The sequence below is a fragment of the Daucus carota genome, chromosome 1 (assembly GCF_001625215.2).
Source record: "Daucus carota subsp. sativus chromosome 1, DH1 v3.0, whole genome shotgun sequence".
Classification (NCBI taxonomy): Eukaryota; Viridiplantae; Streptophyta; class Magnoliopsida; order Apiales; family Apiaceae; genus Daucus; species Daucus carota.
The window spans coordinates 1,160,635-1,183,617 of NC_030381.2; the positions used below are offsets into that span (position 1 = coordinate 1,160,635).

The 22,983-nt window shown below is 33.5% G+C and overlaps 4 protein-coding genes across 7 annotated transcripts; 2 read left to right on the forward strand and 2 right to left on the reverse strand.

The window, feature by feature from the left end:
- Nucleotides 1-506: 506 nt before the first annotated feature.
- Nucleotides 507-6,660, forward strand: LOC108201860 (nuclear transport factor 2). The gene is made up of 10 exons (XM_017370194.2): nucleotides 507-742; nucleotides 846-894; nucleotides 1,082-1,219; nucleotides 1,416-1,707; nucleotides 1,822-2,150; nucleotides 2,372-2,546; nucleotides 2,715-2,833; nucleotides 2,910-2,972; nucleotides 5,707-5,773; nucleotides 5,959-6,660. The coding sequence occupies exons 2-10, from the start codon at nucleotides 859-861 to the stop codon at nucleotides 6,267-6,269; spliced, it is 1,530 nt and encodes a 509-aa protein (XP_017225683.1). The 5' UTR covers nucleotides 507-742; nucleotides 846-858; the 3' UTR covers nucleotides 6,270-6,660.
- A 4,415-nt stretch (nucleotides 6,661-11,075) lies between these two features.
- Nucleotides 11,076-11,864, forward strand: LOC108215795 (uncharacterized). Its single transcript, XM_064082801.1, has one exon. It carries the CDS (start codon nucleotides 11,076-11,078, stop codon nucleotides 11,862-11,864), a length of 789 nt encoding a protein of 262 aa, XP_063938871.1.
- Nucleotides 11,865-12,623: 759 nt separating this feature from the next.
- On the reverse strand, nucleotides 12,624-15,489 carry LOC108205018 (galacturonosyltransferase 8). Its single transcript, XM_017374763.2, has 3 exons — nucleotides 15,084-15,489; nucleotides 13,618-14,901; nucleotides 12,624-13,192 (listed from the first exon to the last, which is right to left on the reverse strand). The coding sequence occupies exons 1-3, from the start codon at nucleotides 15,186-15,188 to the stop codon at nucleotides 12,917-12,919; spliced, it is 1,665 nt and encodes a 554-aa protein (XP_017230252.1). The 5' UTR covers nucleotides 15,189-15,489; the 3' UTR covers nucleotides 12,624-12,916.
- A 1,544-nt stretch (nucleotides 15,490-17,033) lies between these two features.
- On the reverse strand, nucleotides 17,034-22,356 carry LOC108215713 (uncharacterized). Of its 4 annotated transcripts, none has more exons than XM_017388267.2 (11): nucleotides 22,198-22,355; nucleotides 20,498-20,611; nucleotides 20,294-20,370; nucleotides 18,943-19,022; nucleotides 18,709-18,763; nucleotides 18,547-18,614; nucleotides 18,376-18,457; nucleotides 18,052-18,135; nucleotides 17,883-17,978; nucleotides 17,464-17,583; nucleotides 17,034-17,355 (listed from the first exon to the last, which is right to left on the reverse strand). In XM_017388267.2, exons 2-11 carry the CDS (start codon nucleotides 20,589-20,591, stop codon nucleotides 17,173-17,175), a joined length of 939 nt encoding a protein of 312 aa, XP_017243756.1. In that variant the 5' UTR covers nucleotides 20,592-20,611; nucleotides 22,198-22,355; the 3' UTR covers nucleotides 17,034-17,172. The 4 variants fall into 4 exon arrangements, with proteins under 4 accessions (XP_017243756.1, XP_017243764.1, XP_063945334.1 ...); XM_017388275.2 differs by having other exon boundaries at nucleotides 20,498-20,614; XM_064089269.1 differs by having other exon boundaries at nucleotides 17,192-17,350; nucleotides 22,198-22,356.
- Nucleotides 22,357-22,983: the final 627 nt, after the last annotated feature.

The following is a 22,983-nucleotide window of genomic DNA, read 5'->3' on the forward strand; positions in this document are numbered from 1 at the left end:
TTTACTCCATTCAAATATATTAAAATTATCATTCATTTAAATATTAAATCAATTTGGTCGATAATTTGATATGTATCAATTTTATTACAAAATTTTAAATTAGTGATCAAATTAAATTAATTTTAAAACGAGTAACTGATATACTTAAATTAAATAAATGATAAATTTGATATTTATTTTTTTTAATTTTAAAGTGTGTGAACCGGTTGATTTTTAATCCATACCAATCCACGAGCTAAACAATCCACATTTGTAATAACTATACTTCTCCGGACCATGTTATTATTTTTATTTGTTAGTTTATATTATTTAATTAAAATTCAACTCATTGATATTAAAATATTAATAAACTGATGTCAAAATTTAAATTATAAATAATAAATTACAAATTATATAGCTGATTCGCAAAGTTAATAATTAAATAATATAACAACGTCAGAAGATTAATAAGAGAATAAAATAATAAGAGAAGTTTTATTGCTCCATCTTGTATACTAGGGTTGAACACCGTTCCTATGATTTGAGTATATAAACAGATAAAATACAGACAACAATACTGGTTTTAGTCTCTACAGCAAAATCATAAAAAACACACACATTTCTACTGCTGTAGCCTGTAGGGAGGCTCTCTCTTTCTTTCCTCATTCGTTCAAGATCCCCCCGTAAACCCTAAATCCATCTTTGAGAGAGAGAGAGTGCAGCTGCTTGTTTGCTTAATTCTCATTTCAATTCTCCGATCCAGGTATCCAACACAACACCTCTCTCTCTCTCTCTCTCTGATCTTTTTTTTACACATAAGATTGTATTATCTGATTTTTTTTTTTATTTTTTTTTTGCCCCTTTAGATATCATTCACAGATGGCGGCTGAGGCACCTGCTGTCACCCCTCAAATTGTATGTGTCTTTAATTTATATCTTTAGTTATAGCTTCGAGTTTGCATCTTTATATGTTTCTGTTGCTCAAGTTTGCATCTTTATATATTCTGTAGCATCAAGTTTGTATCCTTTTTCTTTTTCTTTTTTTAATAAATTTTAATTGAATGGGGTTCTTGGCTTTTGGACTGCGATGTGTTTTGGACAGGTTGGGCATGCATTTGTTCAACAGTATTACCTTATACTTCATCAATCCCCTGCGCTTGTACATCGTTTTTATAAGGATATCAGCAAACTTGGTCGTCCTGAAGATGATGGTACCACGAGTATCACTACCACCATGAGTGTAATCATCCCTTACTTCCTAGCTTTTGTCCTTACTAATTTCGTTTGTTTTATAGTCTTTGTGGTTGTGATATGGTATTTACATGTGAAATTGCATTCCCACTTGATGTTAATCTATTTATTGTCTAGTGATTTGTTTATGGAGAATTGGGGTTTTAGAATTTTGAGTTGGGTGCTTATGTTGCCATATCTCACAGGCTATCAATGAAAAGATTTTATCCCTCAACTATGGTGAATTTAGGGCAGAGATTAAAACAGTTGATGCACAAGAGTCACTGAATACTGGGGTTCATGTCCTTGTAACTGGTTACCTCACTGGAAAGGACAATGTGGTGCGGGATTTTGCTCAGACTTTCTTCCTTGCACCACAAGAACGAGGGGGCTATTTTGTGCTTAATGACATGTTTCGATATCTGGAGAAGGCTAATCAGCCTTATGAAGATCAGGTTCTCAATACTGAGTATGAGGTTCCTGTCGCTGTTGAGCAAGGTAATCTTTGATCTCAGTGCTTTGAGTTTCATCTTGTGTATAATTTATGCTGGATAGTGGATATACAATTTTAACTTTGCTGTGTTTATTTACTTGCTTGTTTGTTCTATGCAGAAGCGAATCCTGTGCAGGAGGATCACATGACTGAGCGAAATGATGCTTTGGCATCGGAGCCTAATGAGGAATCATTACACAATGTATCTGAGAATGGAGAAATAAAATTTGAAAAAGAGGAAGAGGCTGTAGCTGAGATGGTTGACGAAGAGCCAGTAGCTGAGGTTGTTGACGAAGAGCCAATTGCCGAGGTTGTTGACGAAGAGCCTGTAGCTGAGGTTGAAGAAGTACGAGTCCAAGAGGTTATCCAAGAATTGCCAAATAATTCAGAGGCGGTTGTTGAATCTAATACTAAAAGTGAAGTACCAAAAAAGTCTTATGCTTCTATAGTAAGTTTCTGAGCAACATACGAGCTTGACATTGATTTTTTTTTTGTATAAGTATTTAATGTTCATTGACATAAATTATGTCCACAAACAATGTTTATGTGTTTCTTTCAAGGCCTTTAATGCTCTATATGACATCCATCCAGACATACTGTCTTAGCTTTGAAGGAATAAATATAATAGGAAGAAAATATTTCCATGGGTTTTTATGCTTTGATGTGTAGGTGAAAGATTTAAAGGAAAAAGGTCTACCTTTCTCATCTCCAGCACCTGTGTTGCGTAAAACTCCACAAAAGAGTCGAGAGCAACAAATGAAATCTACTCCGCCTGCAAGCTCAACTACTGATGTGTCGGCCTCTATTTTAAATTCTGCTGAAAATGTGAACCAAGATCTAGAATGTAACTTAGTTAACCTTCATGTGTACACATATCTATATCTCAGCGTATAATATATATATATATATATATATATATATATATATATATATATATATATATACTAACTTCCAGGAATCTTTTTGTTGGTCTTGCTTCTAAGTAGTATATTATTCTGTTGTCTTTGTTCAGCGGAAAGCTACTCTATATACATAAAGGGTCTTCCATATAATGCCACGCCTTCTCTTCTCGATGATGAGTTTAAGAAATATGGTACTATAAGGAATGGTGGCATTCAAGTTAGAAGCAAGGTATGACCGTTTGCCCCAGTCATTTTAATTTTCACCTGAAATTTCAAGCTATTTAGTTATACTATTGTCTCTGCAGCAAGGTTTCTGTTTTGGCTTTGTGGAGTATGAGGAGGCAAGTGCCGTGCAAAGAGCGATTGAGGTATATCAATTCCATTGCTTATGCAAAATTTTGGATTCTATGAAACCCATAATATTCTCTTAGATGGCATCATGGCATTTACAAGTTGGTGATGACAAGATCTGTTTCCTATATCTTAGTTATATACTTATATTTGCTTTTAGCCTTTACTCTATGTGTATAGATATATTTGTATGTATGTATTGAGCTAAGTTGCTCGGTAATTAGTTAGCTAGTTAGTTTCGTTTATAGCTATTATAGCTTGAATAAGCAAGAATTAATGTGAAGCTACCCTTCATCGTATTGTTTAGGTGGAGTGATAAAGTAAAAAGAAATTTAATTGAAATTATTGTAGCTTAATCAACTTCAAATCTAGAAGCTATAAGACCCAAATTTTATTTTGGGCAGCGCAGATAGACCTGCATATAAAGAAGATTGAGAAAAATAGAATATTACTTGGTCAAATGAATCCTCAAATCAAAATGTCATGCAACACATCCTATTCTGAATTATCTTTATGTAAAAGGCACTTAGTAGATGTGTAGGAAATCCATGAGGAAGAAGAGAAAGAGTTTGAGGGTGATGAGATCATTATGACAATCTTGATGAAGATTTTGAGAGCATAGATATGAAATATTTAATTTATCAAGTAAAATGAGCATAATTTATCTTATAGAATGAGCATACTTTAGTTACTATTGTTATTATGGACACAAGTTCTATCTCGACTCTTGTCGATTACATTAGTAAAAACAATAATGCGGCTTGTTTTATAATATCATTGTTATCTACGTTTTCAATATATCGTATTATAGTTTCTACACAAACACGCACATGCACATAGGCCTTGACATAATTATCCGAAACCGATCCAATCCGGCTGTTTCAAACCATTCAAACTGAAATTTTTGGTTTAGAATGGATTGGTTTGGTTCCGGTTTTGATACTTAGAAATCGAAAATTTTCGGTTTTCACTTTTAAACCGACCGAAATAAATATTCTATAAATAATATTTTTATATATTAATTTAAATATTTAAGTGTCGCCCATTATCGTTGTTGTTTCTCCGTTGGAAAACCATTCTCCACTTTTATCTCCATCTTATTTATTACTAATTAATAATCAATAGTTTTTTCTTTGAATAAATAGTTTATTTATTTTTTATAGTTAAATGAGTTATTTTTCTTCTTAACAACAAACAAGGGTAACACCTAGAATTATTTATATTGGAGAGTTATATAAATATCATCTTTATATTTTATCTATGTTTTTTGTCAAGAGACAAATAAGAGTAACCTAAAATTGTTTATTTTAGTTTAGTAGTAGAACATAATATTTTTAAAATATTTTGGTATTAAGCCGAAACCGACCGAACCAGTCCGTTAATATTCGGTTCGGTTTGGATCGGGTCTTTTAGCATTTGGTTTGGGTTCGGTTTCTAGATTTTCAAAGCCGAAAATCTCGGTTTGGTTGGGTTTAGACCTCTAAAACCGCCCAAATCGAACCATGCTCAGCCGATGCACATATTGAGTTTTTATGTATTTTGCACATGTGCCTCGGATACTTTTGCGCTTGGTGTGTGTTGCACGTTTAGTAAGTACGGTTCTTGTTTTATTTTACTGGCTTAACGGCTTCAGTTAACCAGTCGGGATAGATTAGTGATTTTCGTCCTTCCATTCTGCAATTTGCCTGGTTCATTTAAACTAGAGGGCCAGAGGCATAGCTGTAAATACAGTAAGTAGATGGATAGATCATGTACTCTCTTTTTATTCATTCAGTGAAGAAGTTTGTTGGTCAATATTCTCTTCATTTTATAACATGTACAAACTGTAGCTTGAAATCTTGTGAAGGATGAAAGTGAGAAATTATATATGGATATTAGAGAAGTCGAAGATATATAAATAATGGCTAGATTCTTCATGGTGTATGCTACAGATTAATATTAGGTATATTACATATATATGAACAAAAAGAAAACAAAAAAAAAAAAGCAATAGGCTGTATCTTAATGTTAACAATGTCTGAACCAACAGCACATCATAGGTGGACGCTTATTAACAAGCGTCAGTGTCCACTAACGCATAGCTGTGAGCCGACTCGTATAACTAGGTTGCTAGTCCTGCACTGTTACTGATGTTTAGTAAATGTCCACTAACGCATAGCTGTGAGCCGACTCGTATAACTAGGTTGCTAGTCCTGCACTGTACATGGTGGACGTTTTTATATGTTAATTGCTAGTCAAAGGTCCTGGTAATTTGAATTCTAAAAGCCAATAATTGAAAGAGTGCATTTAACATCTCTTGTATCTTACTATGTCATTGGATTTCTTGTACATCAAGGTTTCACGTGTGTTCATTTATCTTCATAACATGTATATCAAATACATCTTAAAGTTACTCTACACGGTGGTCATATGTTATAAAATCCATGATCCGGTCCTCTTCATATACATGTCAAATTCATATTTATAGTTACCACACTTACCTTCAAATGCTCTTTACAAATAAGCCATTTCAAACATTTAGTGTGTGTTATTTTTAAGTGAATTTTGTGTAAACAATTTAGCATGGTATGTATACAGAAAGTGATCATATTTGATGTGTAATTTTGTTGTCTTAGCCTGTTTACATTTATGTTACATGTTACTGAACTTTTAGCACATTGGGGGTTGCATGTTTCATGTCGACATTCCCAATTTATTATGTATCATAAATTTGTTCTTATGTGTTTTCTTGTTTTGTCCTCTGTAAATTAGGCTTCACCAATATCGATGGGGGGACGCAAAGCAATTGTTGAAGAAAAGAAATCCACAAATTCAGGAGGTGAGCTTTTAAGTTGTAGTTTCTTCTGTTTGTACACAAATGAAGACGGAAATGGAACGTAAGCTATTATATAGTAACTATTACTCGTGAAGCCCAATTTTTAGAAGCACAAAGCATGTCCAGCTTTACTTTATTTGAACAATTTTAGTGGTTCATCTTTGATAAAGAGTGTTTCTTCAATGCAGTAAATAACCGTGGAAGGTTTCCAGCTGGAAGGGCAGCTAATTTCAGGAATGATTCTGGATATAGGAATGAGGGCATAAGAGGGCGTGGAAACTATGGGCCTGGCAGAGGATACGGCCGAGGAGAATCTAATGGCAAGACAGAATTCAGTAACAAAGGCAACTATCGAGGAGGTTCAAGCAATAACATGAATAATGGGTACCAGAGGGATGAAAATTTGGGTACTAGTGGCGGACGCATGGTCCGATCTAATGGTATGCTTGGTAGTGGAAATGGAAAAAACATGGCACCAAGGGTACCTGCTACCGCTTGACTGATCTAGTATAGATACGGTTGTGGAATATTGGTTTTATGTTTCTCATCACTGTAGTGATTAATTTGTCGGTAGCTTCCAGCAAAGCAAGAGGATTAAAGCAAGCTGCTGGATATCTTTTGGGTGATTAGCTCTCTTAAAATTTAGAGAAATTGTCTTAACCTTGTTTTTTTTTGGGTTTCCCCTGGATGGGCGAGTCGGACTAATAGGTGGATAGGAAAAGGTGAGTTCAGGAAAAACAGCTTTCTTTTTTTAGTATATTGTTGCAAGTCGTAGTTGAAGGAAGGGTCATTATTATTAGCATTCGGATTGTGAATGTGTTTTTTCTCCATTGTGTTTGATATTTATATATTATGCTATCCATTATGGCATTAACTGTTGGATTGGTTTACTTCAACTGCATCAAGTACTTAACTGTTGGTCTGGTTGATTGGGGTCACGGTTGCTGGTAGGCTGCAACCTGAAAGAAAGGTGTTACAAAGTTGATATGTCAGTCAACTCGATATTATGATTATAATTAGGGTTTTTTTTTAAAAAAAAAAAAGATAAAATACCTATGTTGCAAAACAAACAAATTCAAAAATATGGCGCTTAAAAATTTTCCTTTAAATTATGCAGCTCAACATTTGAAATGTATCTGGTTTGATAACTGAGTTGTGTTGAGTATGCTGCTTGTAAGGGTTAATTATCAAGTTGGTCACTGAAGTGAGCTTAATGTATCAAGTTGGTCACTGAACTCAAAACGGTATCAAGATGGTCACTAAAGTCACCATAAATTATCAAACAAGTACCTTGAAATATGAGTTCAAGTAGTAAAAATATTATTTATAAAATTTTGCATATTATTTTTAAATGTTACCACAACCAACTAAAAGGTTATGACTTCTAGTATTTAAAATAATATATTTATATTTTATCAAGTTTATTTATAATTTATATTTTATTATATAGTTATTGTCTTTGTTTTAATTAAAAATAAATAATAAATAAACTTGATAAAATCTAAATATATTATCATAAATATTAGAAGTCATAAACTTTTACTTGGTTTTGGTAACACTCAAAAATAATGTGTAGAACTTTATAAATAATATTTTTACTGCTTGAACTTATATTTCAAGGTACCTGATTGATATTTATGGCCACTTCAGTGACCATCCTGATACCGTTTTGAGTTCAGTGACCAATTTGATACATTGAGCCCACTTCAGTGACCAACTAGATAATTAACCCCTGCTTGTAATAATGTCGGGCTTCCAAGTCAGCCCATGAACTCGTATAGGCAGGAGACGTCCTTGTAAGGATGATCAACTAGAACTAGACTGTAGCCCTAATGCCCGAGATACATATAAAGAAGTTTTATCGAATTCATAGATGAGTGTCAGAGAAAAGACTCTCTCCAAAGGTACTCCCTCCGTCCCAGTCAATAGTATACATTGGGGGACGGGGACGCGGCACGGACTTTAATGCTTCAATATAGTATAGTTCTGTAAATTATTTTTAAGATTTTCTTTTTTTGTATAAAAGTATAACATTTATATTTTTATACAAAAAAAGAAAATCTTAAAAATAAGTTGTGGAACTATGTTTTATAATAGCCTTAAAAAGCGTGTCGAGCAGTGAAAAAGAAACGTATACAATTGACTGGGACAGAGGGAGTATGATTGATGGCATATTATTGGCTTGTAAGGGCAATTATGTGCCACTTTGTTGGCTCCAATATGTGCCACTTTGTTGGCTGCAATTATGTGTCATTTTGTTGGCTTGTTAATAATTGTTATTTTATATTTTTAGTATATTAATTTTTTCCTCCGTGTCTCACCAAAGATCCATCTTTGGTTGAGACTTTAGTTAATTCCTTTTCACTACTTGAAATGATACACACATGATTTTAATAATTATTATTTATTGGATATATTATCCTTTATTTTTTAATTATATATATATATATATATATATATATATATATATATATATATATATATAATCAGTCATATATATGGACTTATATTGTCCCTGTTTCATTTGTTTATATTTTCAGGATGCTTGGAAGAAGACGGGTTTTTCTTTTCGGACATTAAAGTTTTATTATCTAAATTTCCCTGGTCATCTTGCATGTCCGATGGTTAGATGATAAACTTTCTTGAATGAAATAATTATCACGGTGAATTGGCGAATCATATCGGTTGAGATTCATTCTCATTTCAAAAAAAAAAAAAAACAACAACAACAACTAGAACTAGACTAAGCTTATATGCTGCATAAAGTTTCAAAGAATGATCATTTGCATTCAACTAAAATTTTATTGTTAATTGGCGACATTGTAATTGATCGAGTTTACAAGGCCATATTGAGTGACGGAGACAAGGAAGTCTTTTAAAGGGGGTCTTCATATATAATATATATATATATATATATATATATATATATATATATATATAATCAGTCATATATATGGACTTATATTGTTCCTGTTTCATTTGTTTATATTTTCAGGATGCTTGGAAGAAGACGGGTTTTTTTTTCGGACATTAAAGTTTTATTATCTAAATTTCCCCGGTCATCTTGCATGTCCGATGGTTAGATGATAAACTTTCTTGAATGAAATAATTATCACGGTGAATTGGCGAATCATATCGGTTGAGATTCATTCTCATTTCAAAAAAAAAAAAAAAAAAAAAACAACAACTAGAACTAGACTAAGCTTATATGCTGCATAAAGTTTCAAAGAATGATCATTTGCATTCAACTAAAATTTTATTGTTAATTGGCGACATTGTAATTGATCGAGTTTACAAGGCCATATTGAGTGACGGAGACAAGGAAGTCTTTTAAAGGGGGTCTTCATATAATATATATATATATATATATATATATATAATCAGTCATATATATGGACTTATATTGTCCCTGTTTCATTTGTTTATATTTTCAGGATGCTTGGAAGAAGACGGGTTTTTCTTTTCGGACATTAAAGTTTTATTATCTAAATTTCCCCGGTCATCTTGCATGTCCGATGGTTAGATGATAAACTTTCTTGAATGAAATAATTATCACGGTGAATTGGCGAATCATATCGGTTGAGATTCATTCTCATTTCAAAAAAAAAAAAAAAAAAACAACAACAACAACTAGAACTAGACTAAGCTTATATGCTGCATAAAGTTTCAAAGAATGATCATTTGCATTCAACTAAAATTTTTTTGTTAATTGGCGACATTGTAATTGATCGAGTTTACAAGGCCATATTGAGTGACGGAGACAAGGAAGTCTTTTAAAGGGGGTCTTCATATATAATATATACTAGCCTTTAACCCGTGCGAAGCACGGGCGGGTATATAGTTCGTAATTTATTATTTATAATTTAAATTTTAACATCATTTTATTAGTATTTTAGTATTAATGAATTGGATTTTAATTAAATTATATTATTCAACTGACTATATTTTCTTCCGATTACTTGAAAATGGACAAACCCTCAAGATTTTAGTACATTTAATCCGAATTTAGTACACGTAGATTTAAAAATAAAAAAAATCAGAAAATTCAAATCTTTTCCAAACATAGCCGATCGTTTAATACTTTTGAAAGATTCAGTAATCTAATCAATCGAATTTTAACGTAATTTGTAATCTTGATTTTTTTGACGACAATAATTTTTAAGATTAGAGTTAAAAAGAGTTATGTATTGGTTCGTGTTTATATTGAAATAGAACACGTTAAAGTTAAAAAAAAAGTTATATGAATGTTCTTGTTAAAAGAAAATATTCAAAATTGTATATTTATAATCTTATTTATAACATTATTATAATCTTTTTAATGAAATATTATATGATAATGTATTGTTATGAGTGTTTTTAGTATTTGAAACTGTTTAATAATATAATACTAATAGACTCCACATTTGTAGACTTGTAGTACCAAAAGGAGAGTACCAAACCAAAAAATATAACTAAAATCTTGGACTACAAATTATACCCATGTTGGCTTATTATAGTATAATATAGATTACTTGTTAAAATCAAAAGTATTAAAGGACTGGAATATTTTCTAGCTTGAGCGAAAAACATTCAGTATGCTACATGATAATTGCTAATAATTATCTGCTGGTAACTCTATTCAGTATGTAAGCGTTGCAGATCAGCCGTTCTAGTCTTCATATTCTGAAAATGCTGAATAATTATTTCATTATTAATACCCGTAAAGAGATTTTTTTTCAATATAGCACACCTAACAATTAATAAAGAATAATCACCTGTCTTGTCACGTAAATAATCACCCGTCCTGTCACATAAATATAACTTAATGACACAAAACGCTCATTCCACTGTAGCGGTTGCAACCAATTAAACAAGAATCAACTCAATCAAAGACACACTATTGAAAAACTTCTTTACACACTAGTGAAAAACTTCTTTAGTAAACCACTTGAACCATCTTATTTACAAGTTCGCCTAAATTTTACAACTTTGAAAACGTTTCATTCCTTCTCATTTTAGAAACCCACATTTTCAGTTCCATTTTAAACTCCATTTGATCAGATAATGAAAACTCTTCTGGATATATACCTACAAAAATTCCCCAAACTAGGAGGGGCCAGGGAGCCCCGGATGGCCGAATCCCCCTCCCTCCGTCACTGGCCATATTGTCACTGCATTTTCCGCAAGATCTAGGTTTCCCCTTCCTCATAATCGAAACTAAAGTATGGGTGGCAAAATCCTGACAAAAAAAAAAGTATGGGTGGCAAAATGAACTTAAATCGTAACTCCATGAAGCGCCTGTGCCTTGGTGTATGCTTTTTGCTGTATGCTTTTTGCTGATGATATTGTATTAATAGCTGAGTCTCGGTATGAGGTTAATGTAAAGCTAGAACAGTGGCGTGCATCGCTGGAGGGTTATGGGTTGCGTTTGAGCCGTTCTAAGACTGAGTACCTTTGCACCAATTTCAGCGAGGAGATTCACGAGGAGGGTGTATCTGTATGTATTGCGGAGTCTCGTGTACCACAAGTTAATACCTTTAAATACTTGGGTTCTATTATTCAGAGTAATGGTGATATTTCTGCGGATGTGACTCATCGTATTTCGATAGGATGGTGTCGATGGAGGGCTGCTACTGGTGTCTTGTGTGATAAAAGTGTACCGTATCAGTTGAAAGGTAAATTCTATCGAGTAGCGATCAGACCGTCATTGCTATATGGTTCTGAGTGCTGGCCATTAAGAAAAGCTCAGGAGCGTAGGCTAGAGACAGCGGAAATGCGTATGTTGCGTTGGATGTGTGGTAAAACCAGGACAGATCATATACCAAATGTTACTTTTCGACGCCTTTTAGGTGTGGAGGCTATCTCTAAGAAAATAAGGGAGGGGCGTTTACGTTGGTATGGACATGTTCGACGAAAATGTAACTCGGCCACGGTTAGAAGAGTTGAACATATATCGGTTCGGGGTAAGAGAAAGAGAGGTCGGCCCCGTCGGACGTGGGCTGATCAATTAAGTTTAGATATGGGAGCCCTAAATCTCACGGGTGATATGACAGTAGATAGAAATGATTGGAGAAGACGTATTAGAGTAGTTGAGACTCGGTCTCGTGGCGTCTAGAGGTTTTGATTGTCATGACATTATGTTTTCAGAACAGGTTCAGATTATTGATGGACATAGGAATTAAATACAAAGAGGTTTTGAGTGTTATGGCTATATACGGTGACGAAGAGGTTCAGCTCTTTCATTGACAGACGAATTAGAGGTAAAGGTGAGTCCCATGTGTTCGCAACCATGGGCTCATGTACTATTTACATATGTATCATATCACACCATACTTTGTCTTGCACTAAGCTGGGGGTCTGCACGGAAACAGCCTCCCTATTCTTTAGAGTAGGGGCATTGTCTACGTACATTTTACCCTCCCCAGACCCTGCTTTAAGCGGGATATACTGGGTTTGTTTGGTTTGGTTTGGTTTTCTCTGGCTCTAGTTCAAGGGTGGTGCAGTTATGAAAACGCTGCTGCGTTCCGAACTACACATATACCAGCAGGGCTGCACTAATTGTCAAATTGATTCTCAGGGAGATTTAAATGTTATCTTTATGCATATCAAAACAAAATAAGCTTTTAACACCTGCAAACCTAAAGTTATCAGAATCGCATGTCCAATATAAATCCTTACAAAGTATCTCTTAGCATAGTTGGGTTGATGTGATTGTATAAGAAATAAAACAAACCACAAGCCAGCAATCACTTGTATACTTGACTTGACAGCAGAACTTACTTCACAAGCTTCAGGACAATCATCCTACTAAATCTAACCCATCCATCCCAAGAATATTTGTTAATACAATGAGATATATTTCTTAACTGCCAAATTGTATCACAAACAACTTTTATGTATATATTTATTAGTAAACAGCAATTTCAAGCAATGTTCTTGATAAACCATTCATCATTTCAAAAAAATTAGTGTAACCACTATGAACAATTAAGAAGCATAGCATAGAAGATTGCTATGTTGCCGTAGACACAACTTCTACAGAAATAAACATGAGCACTAAATTTAAGTAAAAGTGTAAAGAAGCATGAGCACCATAATCCAGATGTTTGCAGTTGGACTGCGCATTGGCAGATCCTCCGACCTTGGCTTCAACCTTGGTTAAAATCTTTATAGACCGAAATTGCAGTCCTGTATGAACTCATTATCATAATCAACATACTTTGTCCATATTGAGCGAAACTGGTTCATGGCAATATCAAGCCATGGTTTCATGTTCCCGTTAAAGTGAACCACTGCAGCATTTCGAATCTCTTCCATGTTTATGCTTGGGTTGTACCCAAGACCCAACACATGCCAAGATTTGTCTAGTGGCTTGGTTGTTGAGTAGAATGTGATCAGGCCTGGTGGCAACGTCCCCAATTTCCACAAGGTCCGGTTTTCATTCTGCAGAGAAACATGAACACTAATCAGTCTATGTGAGGAAAGAAAAAATCAACCGAACCCACAACCTCAAGAAAGCAAATGGTATAGAACAGACTAAATCCAGAGTAGTGGAATATATGGGTAGAGGTAGCACCGAATTAGATAATAATTATAAACAGACTGATTAAGACTTCCTTAATAATGAAACAAAAAGACAAATCGACTACATTTACGATATGATTAATGTAGATTCTTAAATTAAATGTGCTAATTAAGACTTCAAAATCTAAAGGACGCACAAAAAAGGTAATAAAAATACAATATTACATAACATAATAACATAGTATGTTTGTCAATCTCCGTGAGCTAGAAATAATGAATTGGAAATAACAGAATTACTTGAATCTAATAATTTACAAAACAGTTTCTAAGATTCTATGTCTTACCAGATTCTGCCAGTAATGGTACTGCTCAGTGCACTTCTCTTTCCTCCAAGCATCCAGATCAAAGAAGTTCATCCCATAAGCCCACGCACATGCCTTTGGGCTGAAATTCTGTTTGATCAGTGGATGAGAAAAATTCATGTATTGTGCATACCGATGAAAAGACCCAAAGCACGTCTCAACAGCTCCGTTCACCTTCCCGTCCATATCTATCTTCCAAAGTCCGGTCAAATCCTTCTGGACAATAATATCATCATCCAAAAACAAAATCCTATGCAGCTTCGGGTACAATTCAGGCAGATAAAACCTGATATGATTCAATATAGACAAATACTTTGGGTTCCTAAACTTCATATTGGTTGTGTCTTTGGTGGCATTCTCGAGTTTGTTCTCAAAATAGAACTTGAGCAGATTTGCAGATTCAAGCTGGCGAAGAACCGGAACATAAGAAGAGTTCAAGAATTTGTAGTCTTCAACTGCCTTGACCTCAACATGGGCGCCATTGTAATCCCTCATCTTAAACATAACTTGCATAGCTCCGAGATTCATTTTATCAGTGACAACATGAAAAACATGCTGACTAGGATCTTTCGCATTCTTCACAGCCGAATTCACCACCACCGAAGCTGCAATCACATTATCAGAGAAAATTGCATAGTGATATAGGTTTGGATCTTCAATTACAGGCGGAGTTTCCTTCCCCTCATCAGAATACTTATCCGGATTGGCAATCCTCTCTTCCATGAGCCTCATCGTAACACAATGCAAGCTCTTGGGGATGGATTTAGCAGCAATCAAACTGGAAAAAGCCCCTTGCTTCTTAGCCTTAGTCAACTGCTCATTCTGAGCAAAGATGGTATCTTTTAACTTCTGAATTTTGAGTTGATTATCAAAAGACTCTTTGGCCTCGGTGATGACCTGTCTGGTGAGCTTAATACGCTCCTTGACCTCCTTCTCAAACTGCCTGAGAAGTGATTCGTCAATGGAACTAGAGTCGGAGCTGTGCAGCGGTTGGTAAGCAGGGCTGGAAAGGAGATAGGTATAATTACGGGAGAGATCAGCAAAAACACGAACAAGCTTGGAGTTTTCAAGCTTGAGCTTGCGGGCGTAGGAAGCGTAAGCAAGCACAAGGGATTTGTGATCATCAGCCTGCTTACGGATCTGATCGAGACGGGGTCTGAGAGGATCAGACTTGAGGGCCAATACAGATCTTGAAGTATGAAATGATAATTCAACTCCATTATAAGAAGAAGCATCAGCATCATGATGATGATTATAAGCAACGGCCTAATAAATCCCAAAGAGAGCAAAATTAAAATTAAAATCAAGGAAAGAGTGATGTGATTAATGGGCAAAGTGAGTATTAATTGAATTACTAGTAAGTGAATAGATGAATATTAAAATCAAAGTGGTAGAAACACAAAGGGGATTGATTAATTTAATAAGGAGAGAATGAAGAAGAGACTTACTCGGGGGAGATCGGAGGAGAGTGTGATGAAAAGGAAGAGTAAAGTGGCCACGGACAAGAGGAGGAGGAGCTTCACGGCGGATCCAAGCGGCGTCGTGCTGCCCATTTCCCCAAATCTTCTTCCTCTTGTATCTTTTAAGATTCACTGATTTGCTTGTTGCTTAATTTGCTTAAATTCTTCTTCTCATTTGGAAACCACCGAGAGAGATGAGTGGAATTTTAACAATACGAATAAAGCAGTGGTACGACTTATGAGTATGAGTAGTGATGCACCGACACAAATGTGAAATGTACCTCCAAGATCAAATTATTTCTCGACTCCAGATTCATTTCATCCTCATTTTCTATTGTCGCCGAAGCTGACTTTGTATTAAAAAAATTTGGCCCCTCCGCATTATAGTTAGAATGATATAAAATTCTGATTAAATATTTAATTATAATTTTAAAATTTTATATTATTATTTATTTAAACGGGATGTCTAACCTGTGCGCTAAGAGCACATGATAAGTCATAATAACTATCATTAAGTATCCTTCATGTTGCATGAATATCAAGTGTATGTGTATGAAGTTAGTCAAAATTTTATTAAATGCTAACTATATATTTACTTTTGATTTATTTTTCAAAATTTATATTTATAACAAAATATTATTTTATTTTAAAAAAAGTCAGAGAATATAGAATAAACTTTTTGTCAAATTTTATATGAAAATTATAATTAATTTCATCCTACAAATAATTACGAGGCCCCCTGCATGCACACTAATTTTCTAATTAAAATCAGCCTTCTGACTAAAATTAGACAATTTAATATTTAATAATAAATTTATGATTTTTTTATTATTTCAAAATATAATGATAATATAATATAAGAGTAAATAAAATATAATGTGCATTATCTACAGAAAACTAGACACAGTAAATGTTCTTAATCTGTGCCAGAGGGCACATGTTAGACAAGACCTTATTTAAATTATCATAAATAAAATATTATTTTTATAATAATATTTTATTTATAATAATGATTAGAGCATCTCCAACCATTGAAAACCCTTAGCTAAAAGATGAGTTGACATACCATAAATTAAAAATTTTAACCACCAGCTCGAAAAACTCATATTCCAACCATACGGAGCTGTTGTCTATGATTTTAGTCAACCTCCTACGGATGACTAAATTTGTCGAACATTTACATGTCTGTAAGAAATCTGTAGGAAGACATCATTTATTACCATATTAAACTGATATATTCAATTTTAATAATCTAAAATATTAATAACATACTATTTTTAAATTATAACCAACCAATATAGGAATACCAAGCAAAATGTCTTAGATTTAACAAATTTTACATAATGTTTTACCTGTCCCATTTAGCCAACGCCGCTCAAGATTCTTAACAATAATCTTCCTCTCTTCTGTTTTGCGGTACTAAATGCATGCTCGCTGTTAATATTTGTAAAATACAAGTATTTGTGATAGATTTTAGCATCTATTATTATAAAGATGAATCGATTTCCATTTCATATTTTGTTAAACTTAAAATTTTATAGTGTAACTGCATTTCAGCGTCCATGAGTATAGCAGTAATGAGATCCGTGATTCATGTTTCCACCACATCTTAGATTTACGTTTCTACCGCATCTTCTTTCTATAATATTCTGCACATACATTCTTACGGCCTCTTAGCGAATCGGGTCGAGTCGGAAATCTGCCATGACAGTAATTAGTTAAAAATGTGGGTTGACATGATGATACAGGGAGGTTCTGTCTCCATTGCTCTAACTTAATTCCTTTCAAAGCACATATAAAAGGAGGTAGGTCGATCACCTTATCTTAACCATTGGATTTCAAACAAATACTACTCCTAACTGCATCACAAATTAAGTTTAGCCTCTGAGAAAAGACAAATTAGTACAAAACAAAGAATAATTTCTCTAGTGACTAATATTTACTTGGCAAATTTGTTATTAGCAAAAGATAATAATTAATACAGTAACATGTCAAGAGTTAAGAATTGTAAAATGAATATCCAATAGTTCATTTATAGTGACAAGTTTTGTCATAATAAATGTATTTTAGTGCTCCCTTAGCTTGATATAAGCCCAAAGAAGGGGTTTGTTATTGCAGACTCTAACTGTGTCCCGGCTGACCTGAATGTTTCAGCCTCAAATTTGTCTCTAGAAAGGTATAAAAACTTGTCACCTTCTGTTCTCTCAAATCCACATAGCTCAAGAAAATCAACGCCTTCTTTAAAACGCCCAACTCTGTCCTGCCATTTGATTCACAAACGATGACATTATTACCAAGATATCATATTCAGCTTCAACTTCCTACATTATATTGTTGATCCACAACTATGATTTGTTTAAAAACCAACCACAAATCTTGGATTACTCAGTCGAATTCTCCGGAACCTTTCCTCGCCAGGGTCCTTGGTAACATTTGTGATGTAATATAAAAGAGTCTGGAAGGCCTTCCTCACTCCGGCCTCATCATGCTAGAGCCAGCAAAGTAATATATGATAAAGTTTAGTAAAAGTAAAAAATGATGTCTTGGCACTGCAAAATATTATAAAGCTGCCACCACTTCTATAGGCAAATGAAAGGTAAATTGTATAAGCTTTCCCTTTCAAAGAAGTTACCTCCCAGTTATGAGGTCGATATATCCATTTTCTTTGGATACCAGAATTATTGAAGATAAATTTTTTTAATGATCACAGCAGATGATTCTTACAGCTAATAATTTCATGTCATACTATCAGAGAATCTAAAAAAAAACAAAAGGCAGGAGAACTACCTTGTTCTTTCGCCTCAGAGATCGTAAACATTCACTCATAAGCTCTGCCTTTGTAGTAAACTTCTTAGGTAACTGAACAGCCTTAGGCAATGGATCCTACATATTAAAGGGGGTATGTTATTAAATTTAGTTATCATAGGCATCACTATCAAGTGAAGATACATCATACCTTTTGCTTTTGAATCATAGATATGGCAGGGTAGACAGATGCCAGATCATCCGGAGGCAATTCAAGTTTACTTCTTCTTTCTAACTATATGTTAACAAAATTAAATGTATAAATGACTTCTGGATATTGAACTCAGGTGCAAAACTACAAGAAACCATGTATAGAGAACACTACTGATGAGTAAACCGACGACTCCATAACTTGTCTCAGTTTAGAGAGGTCTCAAATCTTTGAAAGACAGAGAAAATTTCGTGCGCGCCAGACAGTTAAAAGTGAATCAGTGAAGTAGTACATTTTTAAGTTGCTTATATTTTAGGCAAACACCTTATCTTGTTGTAGTTTTTGACGAATTTTCTCTCGTGCTCTCTTCTCTTCCGCTTTCTCTGCTTCCTTCAAGGCTATAAAGCTACAAATTATAAATTGATGTAAGTTTCCAAGTGTTTGGCGAAGAAAATAGAAAGTTGCTTATTTTTATTATGTGTTTCTGTGACAGACCGTTTTCTCTCATTTTCTTCAGCAATTCGTTTAGCCTCCAGCAATTCCTTACTTCTTTTAATCCTCTCCTACAGTGCAAGCGATAGCCAAGAGAAACAAGGCCACAAGCAATATGTCATATAGAATAACAAGAGAATGTAGGATGTACTTAACCATATATACCTTTTCTCTTTCCGACTGCTTCTCTCCTATTCCTGTTCTCCCCTGTGCCCGATTTCTGAATTGGCAAAACAAGCTATAAACAAGATGACAAGAAAGCAAAAAAGACAGCTTTATAGCTAAAATTTTCCTGATTTACGAGTGTTTATGGATTAAAGCAAGCAAGAACGGAAGTTAACTTATGATAAAGCAATAGCATCAAAGAGCATTTCATCATTAAGAGAACATTGAACATACCTCAGTTCATGTGCTTTTAATTTCAATTGTTCAGTCATAAAAAAAGGTCCAGGAGCTTGGACTTCAATGTTCACTGGGATCTGTATGCACATGAGAGAACAATGATAGTAAATCCTTCACCATGATAATTTGTATATAGGTTTTGCGTTGCAAATTAAGTTTTACTCTTTAGTATGGCCATGTGATCACAGGCCCAAACCTTAAGTACAAAAAAAGGTAAATGGAAACAAAGGGAAGCTCATAAGTTATAATATTCTATAATAAAATTTGAAAGCTCAAAGCTTGATGACTGATACATCTCAGATATTTATGTATATGCCACACATGTATATAAAAAATAGAAACGTTAAAAAAAATTGTTGAAGCTACTAGGAACTGTAAGAGCTTGTAACTCAACTGAATATATGGTGAAGCAGATGCAGAGTGAATTTCTCTAAGACAACTAATACATGATATATATATTAAACAAACAAATTCAGTAAATTTGCTACAATCGTTTCTTCTGGCTGCTATAGTTCATACAAAAACTCAAGTGACTTTTAATCTGTATGTGCAGGTTTCTTAATTATTTTCCCCAGTACTGTAAGATCTAACTGGGAATTTATTTCCAGTGTACACTTTCGAGTAACAAGTAAGGAAGTCATGAAGTCCAAACTAATATTCCTAAAGAAGGATAACAAGTAATATGACTACTTGTAGTTGTTTATTATCATAAATTCGCAAATGAAGACTCATCAATGCCAGAGGATTCCAATCTTCTTCTTCTTACTTTAAATATTTGTCTGGAGGCAAAGCATGATATCTGTAAACCGGTTGACATGCAAATTATATTTAAAAGTGTATTGTCTCTCTTAAAGCTTCACAAACAGACATGAGCCTGTTTGGCTACTACTTTATTTGTCAGCTTCTGACTTATAAATCAGAATCAGCTTATTCGTACCGTTTGTGTAAAAAAACATAAGCCAACTTCTGACTAAAAAACCATAATTTGAGAAGTTGAAAATCCTAACTTCTTCTAGTGACTTTTTTTATTAATTTTTTTAAATTTGACTTTACAAAAATGTATAGGATCGGTTTAAAATATAATTTATAATATTTTATAATTATATTAATAGTTTTTATACCTAATAAGTTGTAAATTTCAAAACATATTATCCATACACATAAATTAAAAGATACTTTTCACTTATAAACAACTTCTCATTTATAAGCAATAATTCCTTTTAAGCTAAACCAAACGGCCTATCTGCTATTGAATATGCACAAGCACTATCAACAATACAATTAATTACAGCTACACTAAAGAGTTGTAAAGCTATATATGCATTTCCGTCCAGATGAAAATATGTACCAAGGGCATCTCATCTATGTCGGCGTCAGTCTCATGATCAATGACCCAATTTATAGCATCCACAAGACTAGAATTACCTGCACAGAAGAAACATAACGAATGATATGAATAGATACCAAATTTATAGGAATTCTGTGAAACACCAACTAGAGCATTCAAATATATATATGCATTTAGGTGCATTTGCTACGATAATGTACCAACCACAAAAGTGAAGAGCTCTTGTTGCTCGGTTTAGCGGAAAACCCATTGCCTGAAGCTCTTCAAGCAGTTTCATATCAACTTCCGGAATAGCCATACCCAATGTAAAAAATTCCCCTACTTGATAATAATACAAAGTCAAATTTTGAATGGTCTAGGAGAGAGCTTTTGTTTTTGTTTTTTTAGCTAACCGTCCAAGAGATAGTTGTCCAATCTAACAATACAAATAATGTGGTAACGAAAAAGAATAAGGGATAAAGTCGAAGAATAAATCAGAAACCAAAAACTAGATTTGTTTCATCAAGTAAACTCTCGCAGACATATCTCAAACTAAAATGTGAGCCAGGCTACATAGCATATGCAGGACATAATATCCAATCAATATATAATCGCAACATATGAACCAATGGATTGTTCTTAATAAACTAAAGCAGTTGAATAAAATAAACTAAGCACTTGAATTAAATGAAAGCTCCATCACGAACTAACATTAACAAATACTGATTCACACTAGAAACCAAGCCTCAAAACTGAAAACAACAAAATGCATTTATGGCCTGTTTGGAAGCATGGATTTCATTTGAAATTCTGAATTTGATCAAATAACTTGTTTGGGAATTTGAATTTGGATTTCATTTCAAATCCAGACATTCAAATACCAATATAAATCTGAGAATTTAAAATGACAACTAAAATCCTGTCATTTGAAATCCATCATTTAGAGCAAGTCCAATGCTAGATGCTATATATCTATTGCTATTGCTATAATATAGCACCAAAAAACACTTTTTGGTGCTAAAATAAAACTTGCACTCCAATGCTAAGTTCTATAACTAGTTTCAAATTTAACCAACTCATCAACTTTTACCTAACTTTTATATAGAACCAACTCATTAACTTTTACCTAACTCATTAACTCATTAACTAGTTTCCAATTTCTAGTTATTGATGATGTGGCAACATGGATGGATCCATCCTTGGTTTCAAATATAGAACCAAGGATGCATCTAAGAGCAAGTCCAATGCTAGATGCTATATATCTATTGCTATTGCTATAATATAGCATCAAAAAGTGTTTTTTGGTGTTAAAATAGAACTTGCACTCCAATGCTAAGTTCTATAACTAGTTTCAAATTTAACCAACTCATTAACTTTTACCTAACTTTTATATAGAACCAACTCATTGACTTTTACCTAACTCATTAACTCATTAACTAGTTTCCAATTTCTAGCTATTAATGATGTGGCAACATGGATGGATCCATCCTTGGTTTCAAATATAGAACCAAAGATGCATCTATGCATGGATGCATCCAAATATAGCACCCCTTTGGAGTTGAGTTTTTTTACTTTTGATGCTATAATATAGCAATAGAACCAAGTATAGCATTGCATTGGAGTTGCTCTAAGCATGGATGCATCCAAATATAGCACCCCTTTGGAGTTGAGTTTTTTTACTTTTGATGCTATAATATAGCAATAGAACCAAGTATAGCATTGCATTGGAGTTGCTCTTAAAATGAAATGCATCCAAGCGGCCTATTAAATTAATTACGAAGTTAGTCTAATAACAAACAATTAGCATAGAGTTGAGCAAACAACTATACATGATCCAAAAGAATGGATGAGGGCACAATGTTACAGAACAAAATATGAATGTCGAGAATCAGAAGCCATATAGAAGAACAGAATGAAACTCAGACCTTGATAATTGTGAAGAGTTAAGGGGAATGAGCAAGTGATTTGAGGGTTTGCTAGGACGAAGATAAACCATTGCCATCTGAAAGAGGTGACCGGCACTTGAAAACTTGCAGATGCTTATTCTTTTCTTGCACTCTTCATTTTTGTGCACCCTTTCTCAGCTCTGATCAAACATTTTATATGCTTTTTTTTTTCCATTCCTTAATTTAAAAGAAAATTATTTATGATATTTATAAAAAAAATTAAGAATAATTTATGAAATTACACATTATTATAAATATTTATTCAAAAATAAAAATGAATATAATTTTTAAAATACTTTATACATTTTTTGAAATACATAATATATGTTTTTTAAACTTTTGATATAATTAAAATTTTATATTAATAACGTTTTTGTCTTTTGAAAAAAAATTCGAAGATGAAATTTTCCGACAGATAAATCTACATAACTGAAGATAGGGGTGCTCATAATCTGACAAAACCGATTAAACCGACCCAACCTGCTCTTACTTTTAACCGACCCAACCCGATATTATTAAATCGAACTTTAAATGGGTTAAATATTTAAAACCCCGAATTAAATGGGTTGGTTTAGGGTTTTGATAATTTTTAATCCGTTCCAACCCGACATATATTATGTACTAACGAGCCATACTACTAGTTTACTAATCGACTTAGAAGTTAAGATTTTTTGATATTAATATGTTACATACTCAAATTATGAATTATATTTAATATAATGATGTTTAATTTATATGTAATGTAATTTAGTTTTTTGGATTGTA